This window comes from Montipora foliosa, chromosome 3 (assembly GCF_036669935.1).
Source record: "Montipora foliosa isolate CH-2021 chromosome 3, ASM3666993v2, whole genome shotgun sequence".
Classification (NCBI taxonomy): domain Eukaryota; kingdom Metazoa; phylum Cnidaria; class Anthozoa; order Scleractinia; family Acroporidae; genus Montipora; species Montipora foliosa.
The window spans coordinates 11143973-11160079 of NC_090871.1; the positions used below are offsets into that span (position 1 = coordinate 11143973).

Here is a 16107-nt window from a genome sequence, read left to right on the forward strand (position 1 = left end):
ACTTCCACGAATCCCTGAAGAGTGGAGAAGTCCTTGTCGAGTAAGATGATACTGACTTTAGGGACTGACTGTAAGATCTGCCATAGCAGGCGGCTGCCTACAACACGAATTTTAAACCGCGTTCAAAAACTCATTAATACTTCATGAACCTAACAGCCCATTAAAACATCGATAAAACGTCATGTGCATGAGCTTTTAACCCCTTAAAACAGTCCTAACTAGAACTCTGTATATAAAGAATAGTCAAAAGACCTGGCTTGTCTTTTCTCGCATGTGTTTCATCCGGAAAGTGCAGACAAAAAGAGAGATTTTTGACAACGGTTTCAAAAGTCGGGACTTTTTTAAAAAGGCATCGCTTTAAATACCGTCCAGTTTTTGGGTAGAAAGACAAGAAGGGAAATTGTCTTCTATTTTGTTTACTGCAGTCTTGCGAATGCACTGGGTGGAAAGTACAAGAAGAACAGCAGCAAGATGGCGTTTAAAATGGTGAGTACATATTGCAGTATTTGTTGATAACCTCCAATTTTTTGATGCAGTGGAGGATCCAGGATTTTTCTTAGAAGGGGGTGCACCCCGAAGAAATGACTTAATTGACGTGTGACGTAAACAGATTTTCAAAGCGAACAACGAAGATGAAGACTTAACTTTGCGCAATACTGCTTATTTTAGAAAGCTGCAAGTTATCTCGGGAGGGGGTGCGCACTCCCTGCACCCCTCCCCTAGATCCGCCCCTGTGATGGCAGCTTTTCCCAGTGATTAGCACCCCGTTTACACGAGCAAGTTTTCCTTGACAAGAAAGGAGCAATTTTCCTTGTCAAGGAAAAGTTGTCAAGGATGAAATTTGTTCGTGTAAACGGACGACAAGAAAATTGGTTCCCCCGTTCATGCCCATTGCGTGTCAAAATATACAAAGTGGTGCCTAATATGAAAGCAAGTTGGTCTGGAACGAGCTTCGACGAGCTACGTAGGTACTAGAACATTTTTCACGTACTCTCCGAATAACAATTATTGCGGGCACAGGCTAATCTTGTCAAGGAAACGAGAAAAACGTGTTCATCGTCTACACGAGCAATTATTCCTTGATAAGGAACAGTTGTTGATCATTTACACGAGCAATGATAATAGTCAAGGAAACTTGAGTTGTTAAGGAAGCTTGCCGTTTAGATTTAAACGGCAAACGGTTTCGCTCTTGGCGAGGGTAAGGGTTAAAATACAAAAAGTACGTAAAATTTCTGGTTTTGGACCAGTGATCCGAGGCAAATAGACCCTCTCCCCAAAGGAAAGTGTTTTTTGTTGTTTTGATCTTGTAGCTTCTTTAGTCTCGCTCTCTTCGTTTTGTTTTAAGTTGTTTTGAATGTTTCAGATGGAGAACATTGGACACTTTTTGAACTTCTGTGATGAGTTAGGTGTACCAAAAACTGACGTGTTCCAGACAGTCGACCTATACGAAAATCAGAATTTGCCTGCGGTAAGTGGCAATAGTCCACTTGGGAAATAAATTGAATACAGTAAACACCCGCATGTACGAACCTCGATTTTTCCAAGTTAGGCCAACTAGGTTGTTATGAAAATGGTATTTACAGTAGTTTTAGGCAATGCAGGTTCTTAAATTGGTTCTAATTTCCACAAAATATGTCTACTCTGTGATATGGTATGACTGATTTCCTTTGATCAGGACGCTGATTCCTTTTTTTTTATAACCTTGAAAAATAAGTATTGAACAAGATCTCACCTACAGTTTAAAGGTGCAATTTGTTCCAGTCGCCTGTTTAATTTTTTAGGCAAACCTGGTTCTTATGTAAGGGGGTTTAAAATGAAGTTTTTAGCCCAACAGGTTCTTAAATTCTTGGTTCTTATATGCGGGTGCTTACTGTAATGACACTTGTTTGTCCTCGTGCGTTACAGGCTCTAATTATTGTTTCGCAGTGTAAGAGTTAAAACATAGGCATCTGGCTGTAAAGCCGAGCTCCCAAAACTGTGACATCACATTCTTTTATGGCTGTTGATCATCCAGTCAAAGCTGGCCGAAGCTGACCTTTTCTGGGCTTTCATTTGAATTTTTCTTGAAGAGAAAGTTCTGAGTTGCAGCTGGTTTAGATTTCATGGTGGATGTTATATCAACATTTCGGGGTGACTGAGTAGTTTTGTCATTGTAACAATTCCAACACTCTGCCACTGGGTCAAGTGTTGTGTAATTTGAGCAAAGGTTCAGTTTGGAGCCGATTTGCCCACGTGATCACCGGTCGACACAAAAGAAAAGAGTTCCATTCCCAGAGGCATGTGTTGGAGCCACTAGCTTTGGCCACCTGGACGTCAAATGTACACGTTCTAATATCACCCTCAGCACGACGTTCCAAGAGAAAAAGTGAATTTAAAAATAACTTTCATTGTCTGTGAACAGTTGGTGACAATAGTTCGAAATAGTCTATGAAGGCTGTGAAAATAGATTGGTATTATAACTAAATACTCTGATTTCTGCATTTTAATACAACCATAGCGTGAAATTTTGCAATTGTTTACTTCGCCAGGTGATCAGTGGATTGCATGCGTTTGCACGAAAGGTTAGCTCTTTAGCCAAGTATCTTTATGGGTTTTTTTCGTTCAATTGGGCAAATGTTGGTGCAAGGCCGCATGCGCAGGCCCGGACATTAGACCAAATCGGCAAACTGAATGTTTTACCCAGTTCAAACCCTTTGGGAATAAATCTTTTTGTTTCGGGAATTTCCATATTTCCATGAAGTGTGAGTGCTACATTATAATGCAAATACACTACACAGAGAATCTCAACCCCTGTAGATCTGAGTTAGCTAATTTGGTCAGTGGGGTCTAAGGCCCGGGTAAATGCCTTCAACATTTGCTTCAACACCCACTCGCTTTTGTTGAACGATGTTGACTGCTGGAGTTGGCAAACGGTTTTTACGCAGTATCAACATTCAACAAAGCTTCACGTGAGGCGTAATATTCAGTTCCAGGCGGCAGCCGCGGTTGTTACTATGGATACGGACATGATACGCCATTGAGAGACCGATAAGTGCGCACGCGCATACCCAACAGTAGGGAACTTAAGCAACGACGACGGCGACGGCACCGAGAACGTCATCTCAAAATATAAATTTGCGTCATTGTTATCACTTCGTAAACATGTCAACCCTTTTAATATGACAAGGGTGTGGTAGTTCCTCAAAAACGACATTGGTCGGAACGGCGCTTAATTTAGGGGAGAAAATGAAACTCTATCGTCAAGTGCTGACGTTCTCCTTAAAACCTCAAATTTGACTATTTCACGTTTTTGTTTTGCTGACGACGGCAAAGAAATGGACAAAAGTGAAAAACGCACGTGCAGGGCGTGCAAAGCTACTGTTTTTTCCCACCAAATATGCAAATTTGTGACGTTCTCGTTGCCGTCGCCGTAGTCGTTGCTTAAGTTCCCTAGTGTTGAAAGGGCGGGGCAAACGGCTTCGACTTCATTCAACATTCGCGATGACAAAAACAATGTTGAATGGTTGTTGAAGCAAAGCACGCGGCGATTCAACATGTCTCACCCGGTTGAAGGGAGAAGGGGGGGAGGGGAAACAAACGGTTTCAACATCGGTGTTTAACAAAATCGAAGAGATGTTGAAGCCCTTTGCCCGGGGCCTTTACTTTTGCAAGGGAAAATATATGGAGACGCTTCGTCACCCGAGTTAGCTAACGAACCATCGTTACGTTTTCGAAAACGCGTTCCTTTTTTTTTAGCTTTGTAAATGATCATTTTATTTTGAATTGGGCTGTTTGTCTCTTTTTAGATGCGTCTGAATTGGCATGTTGGTTGGTTTGCCTTTTTGCAGACTGTTTGATTTAAACACGGCCAGATAAGCTTCAAGCTTTAAGCACTAACAGGCATAAATATTGTTTCTTAACTTTGAACAAAGAAAACAGAAATAAAGAGACTTTATATCAGACCCATAATAGGCATGGAAACCTGACAAGTGTCATTAGGAGCAATGATTTATTAAAGTCATATTCCTATGGGCCATTCCCCGCCATTATATATAGGTGGTGAATTGTCGGTAAAAGTGTCGACGACGCAAGAGCAAAGGAAAAAAGCTTTTGTGTACTTCAAGCAACTTACCTCCAGGAAGTTCTGGAGGTAAAACCGGTTTTTGACAACCTCAATTTAAGTTAAACCTCTTTGAAAAGACGGCCCAAAGAGTCATATCGACCTGTGAACAAATTAGTCCTTGAGATCTGCTACCTTCGCCAGGAATTCTTATTTCCGATTTTTTCCTTATAGGCGTGGTCATCCGGCAAACCAGTCCCACAGCTGGGTCCAAAGGAGGCTACGGCATGCAAACGGGAATTCACTGAGGAGCAACTTAAAGAAGGAAAGAATATTATAGGGCTTCAAATGGGAAGCAATAAAGGAGCCTCACAGTCCGGGGACCATTTTGGACGCCCCAGGCAGGTGGCCGGATCTGACGCCTACAAATAAGCTCCAGAATATGAGCGTGGGATTTTCCGCGTAACCTTTCAGAGCTTCTCTCCTTGAACGCAGTTTCTTGAAGTAAATCGTAAGGATATGGCCTAGGTTTCAAAAAATCGCAGTGTAAAGATTTGTATTTTGTAGGTTAAAACGAAAGGATATTTTGTGATTGCGCGTTCGTTACTGATTTTATAAAATGTCATACACCAAAGTAATACATACCAATTTGTAGTTTTTAATCGAATAAACTCTTCTGTTTCTGTAACAAACGTTTTCCTGTTTATGGTTAGTACTTTCTAGTGAAAGAGCAGGTGTAAGCTTTTGGGCCTTTAAAGACTCCCTGTCGAACGGCATGCTTTGCGCGCGTTTGTTTATGTTTTTATTCTGCTTGATGAAACCACTCGGGAGAAAATAAGCGACAATTTATGTCCTTTCCTACACGCGAACGGAAGAGAAGTTGGCTTGAAGAATAGAAATCTTTATTTCCAATAAATAAAGAAAAGCGCGGCTCTAACACTAATCAAAGTTGACGCTGCCCGCATCGCGACAGCGATTCAAATATAAAACAGACATCGATATAGTGCATATTTATTGTCTTCGATTCTTCGTTCTTGTAAAAAGGGCTGGACGTTTGATTTTTCATAACAACATGAAAAAGAAATACTATTATTTTGTTCGATACTATTTGTGGCAATCAGTTGTTCATAAAAACTGCCGCAACCTTTGCAATCGAGTCACATACACAAACAGCTTGCTCATTTTGGTCAGTACCAGGAACGTTTGACCCCGATGTAAGCTTTATAAGACACAAAATCATTTCAGCCATAGGTTGTCTGTGATATAAGATCAAGATTTCCGGAACAACTAACGAAAATATCAAAAGGAGAAAAACATTCAAACAGAGACTAGGACAAATGTAGCTCGCTCAGTACCAACAATGACCTCAGCGGCTTCAGCAAATGAAACTCGAACTCCAGTGATGTACTGTATTTGTAACAAGACCAAACTATATTGAAAGATTTACAGTATGTGATTTAGGTTGTGCTGTTAAAGAAGACCTTCAAACATGTCAGGTCCACCGCTGTGAAAATATTGGTTATGACTAATAAATTAAGTGGTAAAAAAGAAAAGGTGTGTTGCCATTAAAGGTGTGTTATGATGGCTTCTTCAGATTTTTCCAGTTGATTTGATTTTTCCAGTGTTTGCTTGAACCGTGAAATAAAACAGCGAAAAGGTGTGTTACCATTACACACCTTGGTGTGGGAACTCACTAGGTGTGTTATAAGAACACACCTTATTTTAGTGTGACTTCCGTGGCTCAGGCCCCAGCTGTTCAAACGATGGATAGTGCTATCCGCCGGATAAATCACTATTCACTGGATAACTCAATTGGTTTTGCTAGTGTTTATCCGCTGGATAGTGATTTATCCCGTGGATAGCGCTATTCATCGTTTGAACAACCGGGGCCAGGTCTCTGAGGTCTGCAAATTGCTATCGTCACTTCATCACGGTCAAACTGCTCAGTTATCCATTGGTGTTTTTCACCGTTGACATGGCGATATCGCGGCCGATATATCAATGACGATTAAATGAACAAAACTACCGATTAGCAAAAAAATATACACATTCAAGGCAAAATGAATAATAACTCTATTAATATAATACTAATCCAGCATTAAATTTGAACAATATTAATCCGATTTCGATGGATTCAATACAAGATAGAGACATACGACGGTCAAAGGAGGTTTCATGGTCCACGAAGCATGAGTCGAGGCGCGCTACGCATGCCGTTCGACAGAGAGTCTTTAATCCCGTTTTTCGTTTTTCATTTCAGCGTTTGCCTAACCTGATAAAATAAGAACCCTTGAGCTATACAAGCGACGAAGTCGCCATTCTTTTCACTCCACTGTTTCCTTAGCAACTTCCGCATTGCACTCTACATGATATTCCGCAGAGGCGAATTATTTGATGTCTTGGTCCAATCCGTAGTATCTTGAAGGCTCTAAAAGGTTTCGCCTCGCTGGCCACCCTAGGTCTTTGAAAATTACTGGGAAAATTCTGAAATCTTGTGAGTTTTGGCGAGAGGTCCAACGTTCCTTGTATTACTCAGCCATGAAAACATTACCATTAAGTGTTGTCAAGAAGACAGTAAAGCGACCGGTATTCCACCGCACATGATCAGAAGTCAGTGTAAATTAGCTTAGGATGGCTAAGTGTTCACTATAGGAAAGAAAAGTCAATGCAGTTGTCTTACTGGACTCAAAAGAAGGCCTTTGACACGGTCAATCACGAAATCCTTTTATCTAAATTAAGCAATTATGGCATATGCGATAACATGCACTCTTGGTTTGAGTCATACTTGGACAACCGCATGCAGAGATGCTCAGTTAATGAGTCGCTCTCTAGGGGTAGCCCGTGTCTTGACCTACTCTAACCATGACGCTGATGTCAATAATTTATTTGAACTCCTAGGGAACCCTAGCCTCTCAAAAGCAAATTGAAAGAGTAACAATGATATTTAAGTCCTTACTGGGACTAGTGCCCTTAGTATCTCAGCTCGAAATTTGTCCATCCATTCTGGTTATTGTTTGTTTGTGAATAAGGTAAATGTTCCGAAAGCGCACACAAACTACCACAAAAACAGCTTTAGCTGTAGTGGCGCAGTTTTGTAGAACAGTTCGCCGTTGGAACTAAGAAAGCAGAGTCCCTCAATCAATTCAAACGACTGATTAACGAGGCTATCTAAGCCATTACTTTACACTCGACATTCATGGAAAGCAGCTTTTATTTTATGATATTGGGTAGGATAGTTAAATACTTGGTTTATCATTATTAATTGTACATATGGTTTTTATATTGTTGCGGTTGAATTGGCTAAAACCGTGGCTAAAAAAGATTATTATTATTATTATTATTATTATTATTATTATTATTATTATTATTATTATGTTCCCTCATGTAAAAAGCAACATTTTCCCGATTCGATATCTCCTCATTTAACTTTCTCGTCTGAGCTACTTAAATGCTTTTTCATAGTAACCGTCGGTTAACGCGTATGTCCTCTTCGAGGGTTTTCTGAATGAAGTCTTTTCCATCTTTGCCATATTTTGAAGGCATTCGATCTAGCAGAGCATTGATCCAAAATCTGGCATTGTTTTCAAGATCAGCTTCGCTGTCCAGCTGAAAGACATTGAGTAGAGTTTTAGTTGTTCTTCATGATCTTGAAAATATGATACATTTGAAATGCAAAAAGAAGCCTTTAAGGAGTTCTGAGCATCGCAGTCATGAACGTTATTTAAACCGAGACGAAAGCAAAACATGATGACCACATTGTAGCTTCTGGTTTGGCTTAATAACTAACAGCACCTGTACCGCAGAGGTCATTGGTTCGAATCCTGTCCAGGCTTTCCTCTCGTTTCTGCTAAGGAAGCTAGCGTTAACCACTGCGAAAATTCTCAATCTCCAATTTATTAACACCGCAGTTTAGATATGTGTGTCTTTTCATAGATGCCCCCTATCGGAACAATTCACGTTAGTCAAGATGTATTTGAAATAAGTTAAGCTCTGAAACTGAACTGATCAGTATCTAAAGTAAAACCGCCCGATGCACAGAAGCTCTTTCAAAACAGGGAAAGAAGGGGGGCTGCAGACCTCTCACCCTCCCCCCCCCCCTTAATTCGCCCCTATACACGAGCAAGTTTTATGAGACAATTTTTATTTGCTAGTGTAGACGAGGAAATTTGACCAATTTTTATGCGACAAATGTATTTGTGAAAAGATGGCGTGTCAGAGCTTTTATGTGACAAATAAACGTTGTCAAATACGAAAAAAATGCTCGTGTAGACGACTCGTCACAAAATGTGGTCACCGCCATTGGAGAACGACCAGGCAATAACGCTTTGTTTCTACTTATCTCCGCTGACCCACTTAATTGCGAGTTGTCAACAATACTAATTATTGTGCTATCTACACGATCAATTGCATTTGCCACATAAAATTGTCACATAAAAGTTGCTCGTGTGGACAGGGCTTTATATAATTACTCTCGGATATAACTTAGAATACAGACCAGAACAGCGTTAACGTTAATTCCCTACTCTTTGCTAGCCCCCACAAGCCGGTTATGATTATCGACGGTTAGCGAGACGGGGCCTTTACCGAGAAAACTAGAAAGTCTAACCATTTGCAGATGTCATTTCAAAGGCAGCACTTTGCTCTTCTTTTAAAGCGTTCGTTCCCATCCAGTTATGTGTGATAGCTCGTCAGTATTCAATTAGTATTGTACGTCAACGTTGTATCAAATTCGCCACGTTAGAAAATTCCTCTTGAATCCTCAGTTAACGTAAACGATGGTTCACGCATTACTGACTCCACATTGGATTACTGCAACTCTCTTCTCTTTGGCATTCCTAAATACCAAACTGATTGTCTGCAGAAAGTCCTTAACGCGCAGACCGATTAATTTTGGGATACCTAAATTTGATCTGCCTTATCTGACCTACATTGGCTTCCAGTTGCTTATCGTGTTAAGTTTAAACTCCTGTTTTTAGTCTACAAAAATGTTAATAATCAAGCCCCAGAACATTTTAAAGAACTGCTGCTACCCCATTCCATTTCAGCTTATCACTTACGATCTTGCGACCGGGGAATTCTTACTGTGCCGAAACTTATCATATGAACGTTGGTGATCCGGCCTTTGCGCATTCTGGATCATTACTCTGAAACAAACTGCCTCTCGAACTTCGATCCAGTCCGAATGTTATTAAGATAGCATATAGTACGTGATTCTTTTAAATTATTTATTTCGGGATATGCTGATTTTAATTACGTATTATAAAGCGCCTTAGAATATTTTATAATTTTGGCGCTGTATACATTTAATTTCTTATAAAAAAAACTCCATAATAGAGCGAGTTTCAATCGACTGTCGTAAAACCAAAACCAAAACCAAAGTAATTACTTTGGCCAATCAAAAAGGACGGAGACGATCCAGTAAACCAATCAAAACTCGAAGTAATTACACGTAGCCGACAACAAGGGCGGGAAAGTGAGCACGCGCAAGCCACGATTGGTTTTGGTTTCACTTTTGATTGGTTGAAAAAATGGCGCGAGAACTTTGAACCAATGACGGAGTGAAGAAATTCAAAACCAAAGCAATTAGCTAATTGCTTTCGACACTCAATTGAAAACCGCTCTATGCATCTGTACGTTTTTCCTGGGGCGCTGATACGAGAGCGCTTTTTTCTTCGAGTAGCCTAGATATCTATAATCTCAACCAAATCAAATGCCATACCTCCTTTTTGTGACCAATAGAAGCCAGGACCAAGGAACCAACTACTACTAAGAGAATTGCCAAAGTGCCGAATATGGTCTAAAAATGAAACAGAAGAAAGACGTGAGAATGACATCGCGAAGACTTTTTCCGAAAAAGAAAAGTCGTAAGCGAAGCATTACTGATGCAGTCAGCTTGTTTGAGTTTTTAATTAACTAGCAACTATTCATCGAAGTGGGGGTAAATATCCACCACTAGCCACCGATAAACAGGAAACTGGAAGGAACTTTATTTAAGTGTCTAGTCGTTCTAGCGCTGGAGCGCTAATTGGGGACACTGTAAACTGAAATCAATAAATCAACACGAATCAAATTTTGGTTTTTAAGGAGAGGGGAAAACCGGAGTACCCGGAGAAAAACCTCTCGGTGTAGAGTAAAGAACCAACAAACTCTACCCACATTTGACGCTGATTCTGGGGAACAGAAGCCGGGTCACATTGGTGGGAGGCGAGTGGTCACACCACTGAGAGTTGTTTTAGTATATACTAAAACAGGGAGATAGTATAGCACAAAAAGATGATTTTAACTCATTTATTCCTCCACGCTGCAAAGATTACAACATTTCCGGGCGTAAATTCCGCGCGAATTGCTCGGAGGTGAAGAGTTAACAATTATCCTTCGAAATCGCGCGGAATATCGCCTGATACTTAGCCCCCGAGGAGGTAGGCCGAGTTGGCTAAAATCAGGCGATATTCCGCAAGATTGAGCAGGATATATATATATACGCCTAGACCCGATACGGGTAAAACACTAGAAAATACATAATAAAATAAATTCTATTTAATCAATTTCCACTTATAGCTTTCTTTCGAGCTCGGTGCTCCTTTTGTCGTTGGTAAGTTGCATTTTAATTTTAGAGAGAGTGTAGGAGAGAAACCCTGACAATGCACACCCCAAATAATCATATTTTTAACTGAATAAATGTGTGAAAGGAAATTTGCCCTGAGCGGGCAAATTAAAATTAGCCTGTATCCTTCTAGGATCCTTCCTTGTCATCCGCTAAGTTGACTACGGTCGTGCATCATTGAGTTGATCCTTATTTGGGTTTCAAGTGAAGTTATAGGCTCCCCTACTTTGTCACCTCGAAAGAAAATTTCCCGGGAGGCCCACGCCTTAAACCACGTAAATCACCTCTTCGATGGCTGTGTTGCCAGCATGGTTGTCCTGGTGGTGTAGTGGTGATCACACCCGACTAGTAATGGGGGGACGTGGGTTCAAATCCCGCTCAGGGCAAATTTTCTTTCACACATTTATTCAGTTAAAAATATGATTATTTGGGGTGTGCATTGTCAGGGTTTCTCTCCTACACTCTCTCTATATATATAGTAAATGGATGCTGACGTAATACTGAGAAAAATGTGATAAAACATGGCAGTTACAACGAATTTGAATTCAAATACTAAGAGTCACGGAAAAATAACGGAAATCACTCAAAATAATAAACTGAAATCTAATACGTTTCTTCGCGGATATTAAGACCGTTGGGATCAATTGTCCTGCCTGTCCTGGCCATACGGATCGAGTCTCTGTTAGAAAATATTTTTTTGATAGGAATTAATTGAATGTCCTTAGAGATGTTGTGGGGAGAGGAGAGGAAATGTTCTGCGACTGTAGTAGGTTTGGATTTGGTGTTAGCGTTATCTGAAGTGCGGCGGTGTTCATTAAAACGGTCTTTTAAACGTCGTTTAGTTTCTCCTACGAGAAACTAAACCACAAAGAACATTTCATTTTCAGAACATTTTCATTTCGCAGAACATTTCCTCTCCTCTCCCCACAATATCTCTAAGGACATGCAATTAATTCCTATCGAAAAAATATTTTCTAGGAGAAACTAAATGACGTTTAAAAGACCGTTTTAATGATCACCGCCGCACTTTAGATAACGCTAACACCAAATCCAAACCTACTACAGTCGCAGAACATTTCCTCTCCTCTCCGGCCCACAACATCTCTAAGGTCATGCAATTAATTCCTATCGAAAAAATATTTTCTAACAGAGATTCGATCCGTTAGGCCAGGAAGCTTTTTTAACTTTTTGATCCCAACGGTCCTAATATCCGCGAAGAAACGTATTAGATTTCAGTTTATTATTTTGAGTGATTTCCGTTATTTTTCCGTGACTTTTAGTATTTGAATTCAAATTCGTTGTAACTGCCATGTTTTATCACAGTTTTCCCAGTATTACGTCAGCATCCATTTACTATATATATATGTACATAGAAGCAATTCAATGTAAACTCTCATTGTACCTGAAGAAGGCTGGTTTGGCCAGCCGAAATAGTGGCGAACCATTTATACGAGCATTTCGCGTCTTACGTAAGCCGCACTCGTATAATCGGCCCAGTTCGCGTCTTATGAAAGCCGCGGCCAGTGTAAGGTGCGGCTTATTTTTCCCTCATATAAACGGCCCTATTGTCACAATGTGTTGAATAATAATTAACAATTATTCCATGAGCGCGCGTTGGATATGAGATCGTAAATAGCCAACGAGGCGCGTAGCGCCTCATATCCAACAAGCGCAAATGGAGAAAAGGGAGAAAATCCTAGCGAAATTGAAAAAAACTTGTTGAAGATCATATCATATATACCATATATCTTTCTTTACCCTCAGATTTTAGAGTAGCTTGGTGTAGCTAATATCTCCGAGCATTTACCCTCCCAACCATGATACATCACAGAAGACAGACGACAACACCGGGAACTACATGCCCTACTCTTTGCGACAAGTGTGTGGGTTCTTTTACGTCCCACAGGATTATGAACATTGAAGGGTTATGAGACGGGACCTCCGGCTTATCGTCCTTATCCGAGAAGACTAGAGCTCTAGTCTATTAAACCATTTGCAGATGTAATTACAAAGGCAGCACTTTCTCCTCAGTTATTTAAAGACCCTGAGTGTTGGTCCGGCCGGAGTTGAACTCACGACCTCCCGCGTGACAGCCCGGTGCTCAACCAACTGAGCCACCGGTGCGCGGATGCGATGTTGTGTAATACCTAGTGTTCAGACAGACGCAGGCTCATCACAAAAACATTTCTTACGTTTTCGCGTACTTCTAAGCTTCGAAATTGATCCAAACTTTCCACAAAAACGTTCCTCTTTTGCTTTATACCAAGAGAAATCTCGCTTTCTGGCGTAAAAATTTTTAGTTTAGCAACGCTAAGGTATATGAGCTGATAATCGAGATTGAGTGATCCAGAGCACGTGAAATGCATTATCCGAGGTTGAGAATTTAATAACAAAGGATATCCGGAGTTTGAGACAATCAGCGCGCGCGTTCAACGCCATAGCTATCCACTGTTTTAGTATATATCGTATATCTTTTTAGATGTTTTGGTGTGTAGTATCGCTGAGTATTTTTACGATTTATGCTGTATTTTGACGAGCCCGCTAGGGCGAGTCAAAATACAAACAACGAGTAGAAATACTAAGTGAATTGTGAACAACCGAGAACCTGTAACAGATCGCGCAAAACTAGTCAAACCTGTTCTCTTCTGTACAATAACCAACTGCACAATAACTAACTGTGCAATGTCGTGGAATATTTGTACTCCTTTTGTGCGTTTTCTGTGCAATAACAAATACAGTTGGATAATAAATACTATTATTAAATTCTCAACCTCGGATAATGCATTTCGCGTGCTCTGATTGGTTCACTCAATCTCGGTTATCAGCTCATATACCTTGGTTTGACCTTATATGGTAAATGATTGGGTTAAGCGTTGCTAAACTAAAAATGTTTTCGCCGGAATGCGAAATTACTCTTTGAATAAAGCCAAAAGGGAGATAAAAAACTTTTTTTGTGGAAAGTTTGGATCAATTCCGACCTTTAGAAGTACGCGAAAAGGCAAGAAATGTTTTTGTGATGAGCCTGCGTCTGTCTGACAATAAGGTATTACACAACATCGCATCAGTTCTCATCAAGTTTTTTTCGATTTCGCTCGGATTTGCTCGCTTTTTCCGCTCGTATTTCGTACTTCCAAATTTTTGGAGTTGAAGGAATTTAATAAAACAATTATTCCATTGGCGCTTGTTGGATATGAGACTGGTTATAGCCAACTCGGCGCTACGCGCCTCGTTAGCTATTTACCATCTCATATCCAACGCGCGCTTATGGAATAATTGTTAAATATTAGATATTTGGCGTGTATATTATATTAGATATATTAGATATTTGGCGTGTGTAGTATTGCGAACACTTTCTCTGAGGTTGGTTGTGTTTTGACGACCCCGTAGGGCGAGTCAAAATTTAAAGATTGAGGATTTGCACTTCAACACAGGGGAAGTGAGATATTATTTTTGGTAAGGAAAAAAAGGGCAGGCGGATTCATCCGATTGACTCTGTTTTGCAAACGACGACTATGAGACGTGCCACACGTACAACAATTTTTTTCCTCTGTCAGTTACTGAATTCCTTTTTTTGGTGTCAAGAATCAGTTGAGAAAAAAGTCTGGAAGTAACCTTGAGTTCTCTTGTCCCAGTTCCTGGGTGGTAGACGTCTCTATTTTAGTATGAGGTCCTGTTGGCACTCAGTGTGGCGCTAGGCACAGTAATCACCGCGAATACTTTGCGATGTTAATCAAAATCATAAAATAAAAACAGCGGCTACAAACGTAATGATAAAGAGCATCTTACTTTTGACTCGACGTTTCGTATGCTACAACATACATCTTCAAAAGTGACGTTGTAGCATACGAAACGTCTAATCAAAAGTAAAATGCACTTTATCATTATGTTTGTAGCCGCTGTTTGTTTTGTATTTGTGATTAAGTTGAAATGGCCAAAAAGCAAAAGAATATTTGCGCTGCTATTACCCTCAGACAAGGAAACTGTACAACTTCTTTAAGCTTAGGTTTAAATGCATGGCCCATGTATTTGAAACTGTGATATCATTGCTTTTGCTAATGATTTTCTCCTAATTTCTATTCAGGAATGGCTTAATTAACTCACAGGAATTCGATTGCAAAACACATTTGTCACCATCACAGCGTTTACAGCTTTGGAAAAACAGCTTTCTTTTTATCATTTAAATTGCGTTGTAACCAAATCAGTGCGCTTGCATTTTTCTTAACTACAAAAGTGAAATCATTTCCGGCCTAATTGACGAGCAGCTATCTAGCGAACATGTTAATAATTTCTCACTGCCAGATTCTCTCTTAGTTTACTCGACATAAATACAATCGAATAGAACGTTCCGCCCCAAACCTGGGGCCGAACGGATAAAAAGTGGAACGTAAACAATAACGTAAAAATATTGAAGATCCGTTACCAGGATTCATGCTAAGAAAAAAAGGTAAAATCGTTCTCTGGTGAAAAGTTTTGAAAAACTACTGTCTCGCCGAAATTTTGGAAGCGGTATGTAGACGACAGTTTCTGCATTATTAAGAGTGACGCTGTTGCCTCCTTTCACGATTCATTGAACTCAATCGATCAGCATATTTCTTTCACCATCGAACACGAGTCCAACGGCCAACTACCCTTTCTTGACACCCTCATTTCGCGCGATAACGGAAAACTTTTGGTCGACATCTACCGCAAACCAACGCATACGGATAGATATCTCGACTTCCATTCACACCATGACAGGAAACATAAAATCAGCACCGCTGAGACACTCCTGCATCGAGCTTTGAATCTCCCCAACACACAAGTTGGAAAGACCCGTGAAACTGCTCGTGTTTGCGCCGCTTTACACTCCAACGGCTATCCCAAAAAAATCGCTGCTGATGTTATACGAAAGAAAGCGAGGCCTCCACCACCTACACCTACTCCAGAAGAGTTGGTTGGTATGTTCTTTAAATGGGTTGAGCCAACAAACCGACGCAACTTTGCAGTCCTTCCCTACATCAAAGGCATCACGGAACCTCTCACAAGAATCCTCAAGGAACACGACATCCAAGTCACTAGCAGACCAGTTAAAACTTTACAGCAGCATTTCCCTATCCCTAAGTTTCGACCTGCCGAAGACGACCAGTGCAATGTCATCTATAAAATTCCATGCGCATCTTGCCCGTGGAGCTACATTGGCGAAACTAAAAGATCCTTTACTACTAGGAGAAAGGAACATATGAGGAACTTAAAGCATTGTACTAAAGGCTCAAATGTCGCAAAACACGCGTGGACTTTTAATCATGATATTGACTTTAACAATTCCAAAATCATTGACAAAGCGAACAACCGGAGTAGAAAGACATTGGAGTCATGGCACACGGCAAAAACTGTAGGGGCAGACAACAATTCGTGCCCGCTCCCAAGACAATATCACATTCTCTTAAAGAAACACTAATTTTCTTAGCATTTTAAACATTCTTTC

The 16107-nt window shown here is 40.4% G+C and overlaps 1 protein-coding gene across 1 annotated transcript in view; it reads left to right on the top strand.

Moving 5' to 3' along the window:
• LOC137995250 (muscle-specific protein 20-like) overlaps positions 1 to 4731 on the top strand; it is a 5487-nt gene extending 756 nt beyond the window's left edge. The window contains exons 2-6 of the mRNA XM_068840825.1: positions 1 to 40; positions 426 to 486; positions 1364 to 1468; positions 2529 to 2561; positions 4274 to 4731. The exon at positions 1 to 40 is cut by the window's left edge and continues 120 nt beyond it. Coding sequence (XP_068696926.1) covers positions 1 to 40; positions 426 to 486; positions 1364 to 1468; positions 2529 to 2561; positions 4274 to 4471 — 437 coding nt within the window. The 3' untranslated portion in view covers positions 4472 to 4731. The remainder of the gene's footprint in view (positions 41 to 425; positions 487 to 1363; positions 1469 to 2528; positions 2562 to 4273) is intronic.
• Positions 4732 to 16107: the final 11376 nt, after the last annotated feature.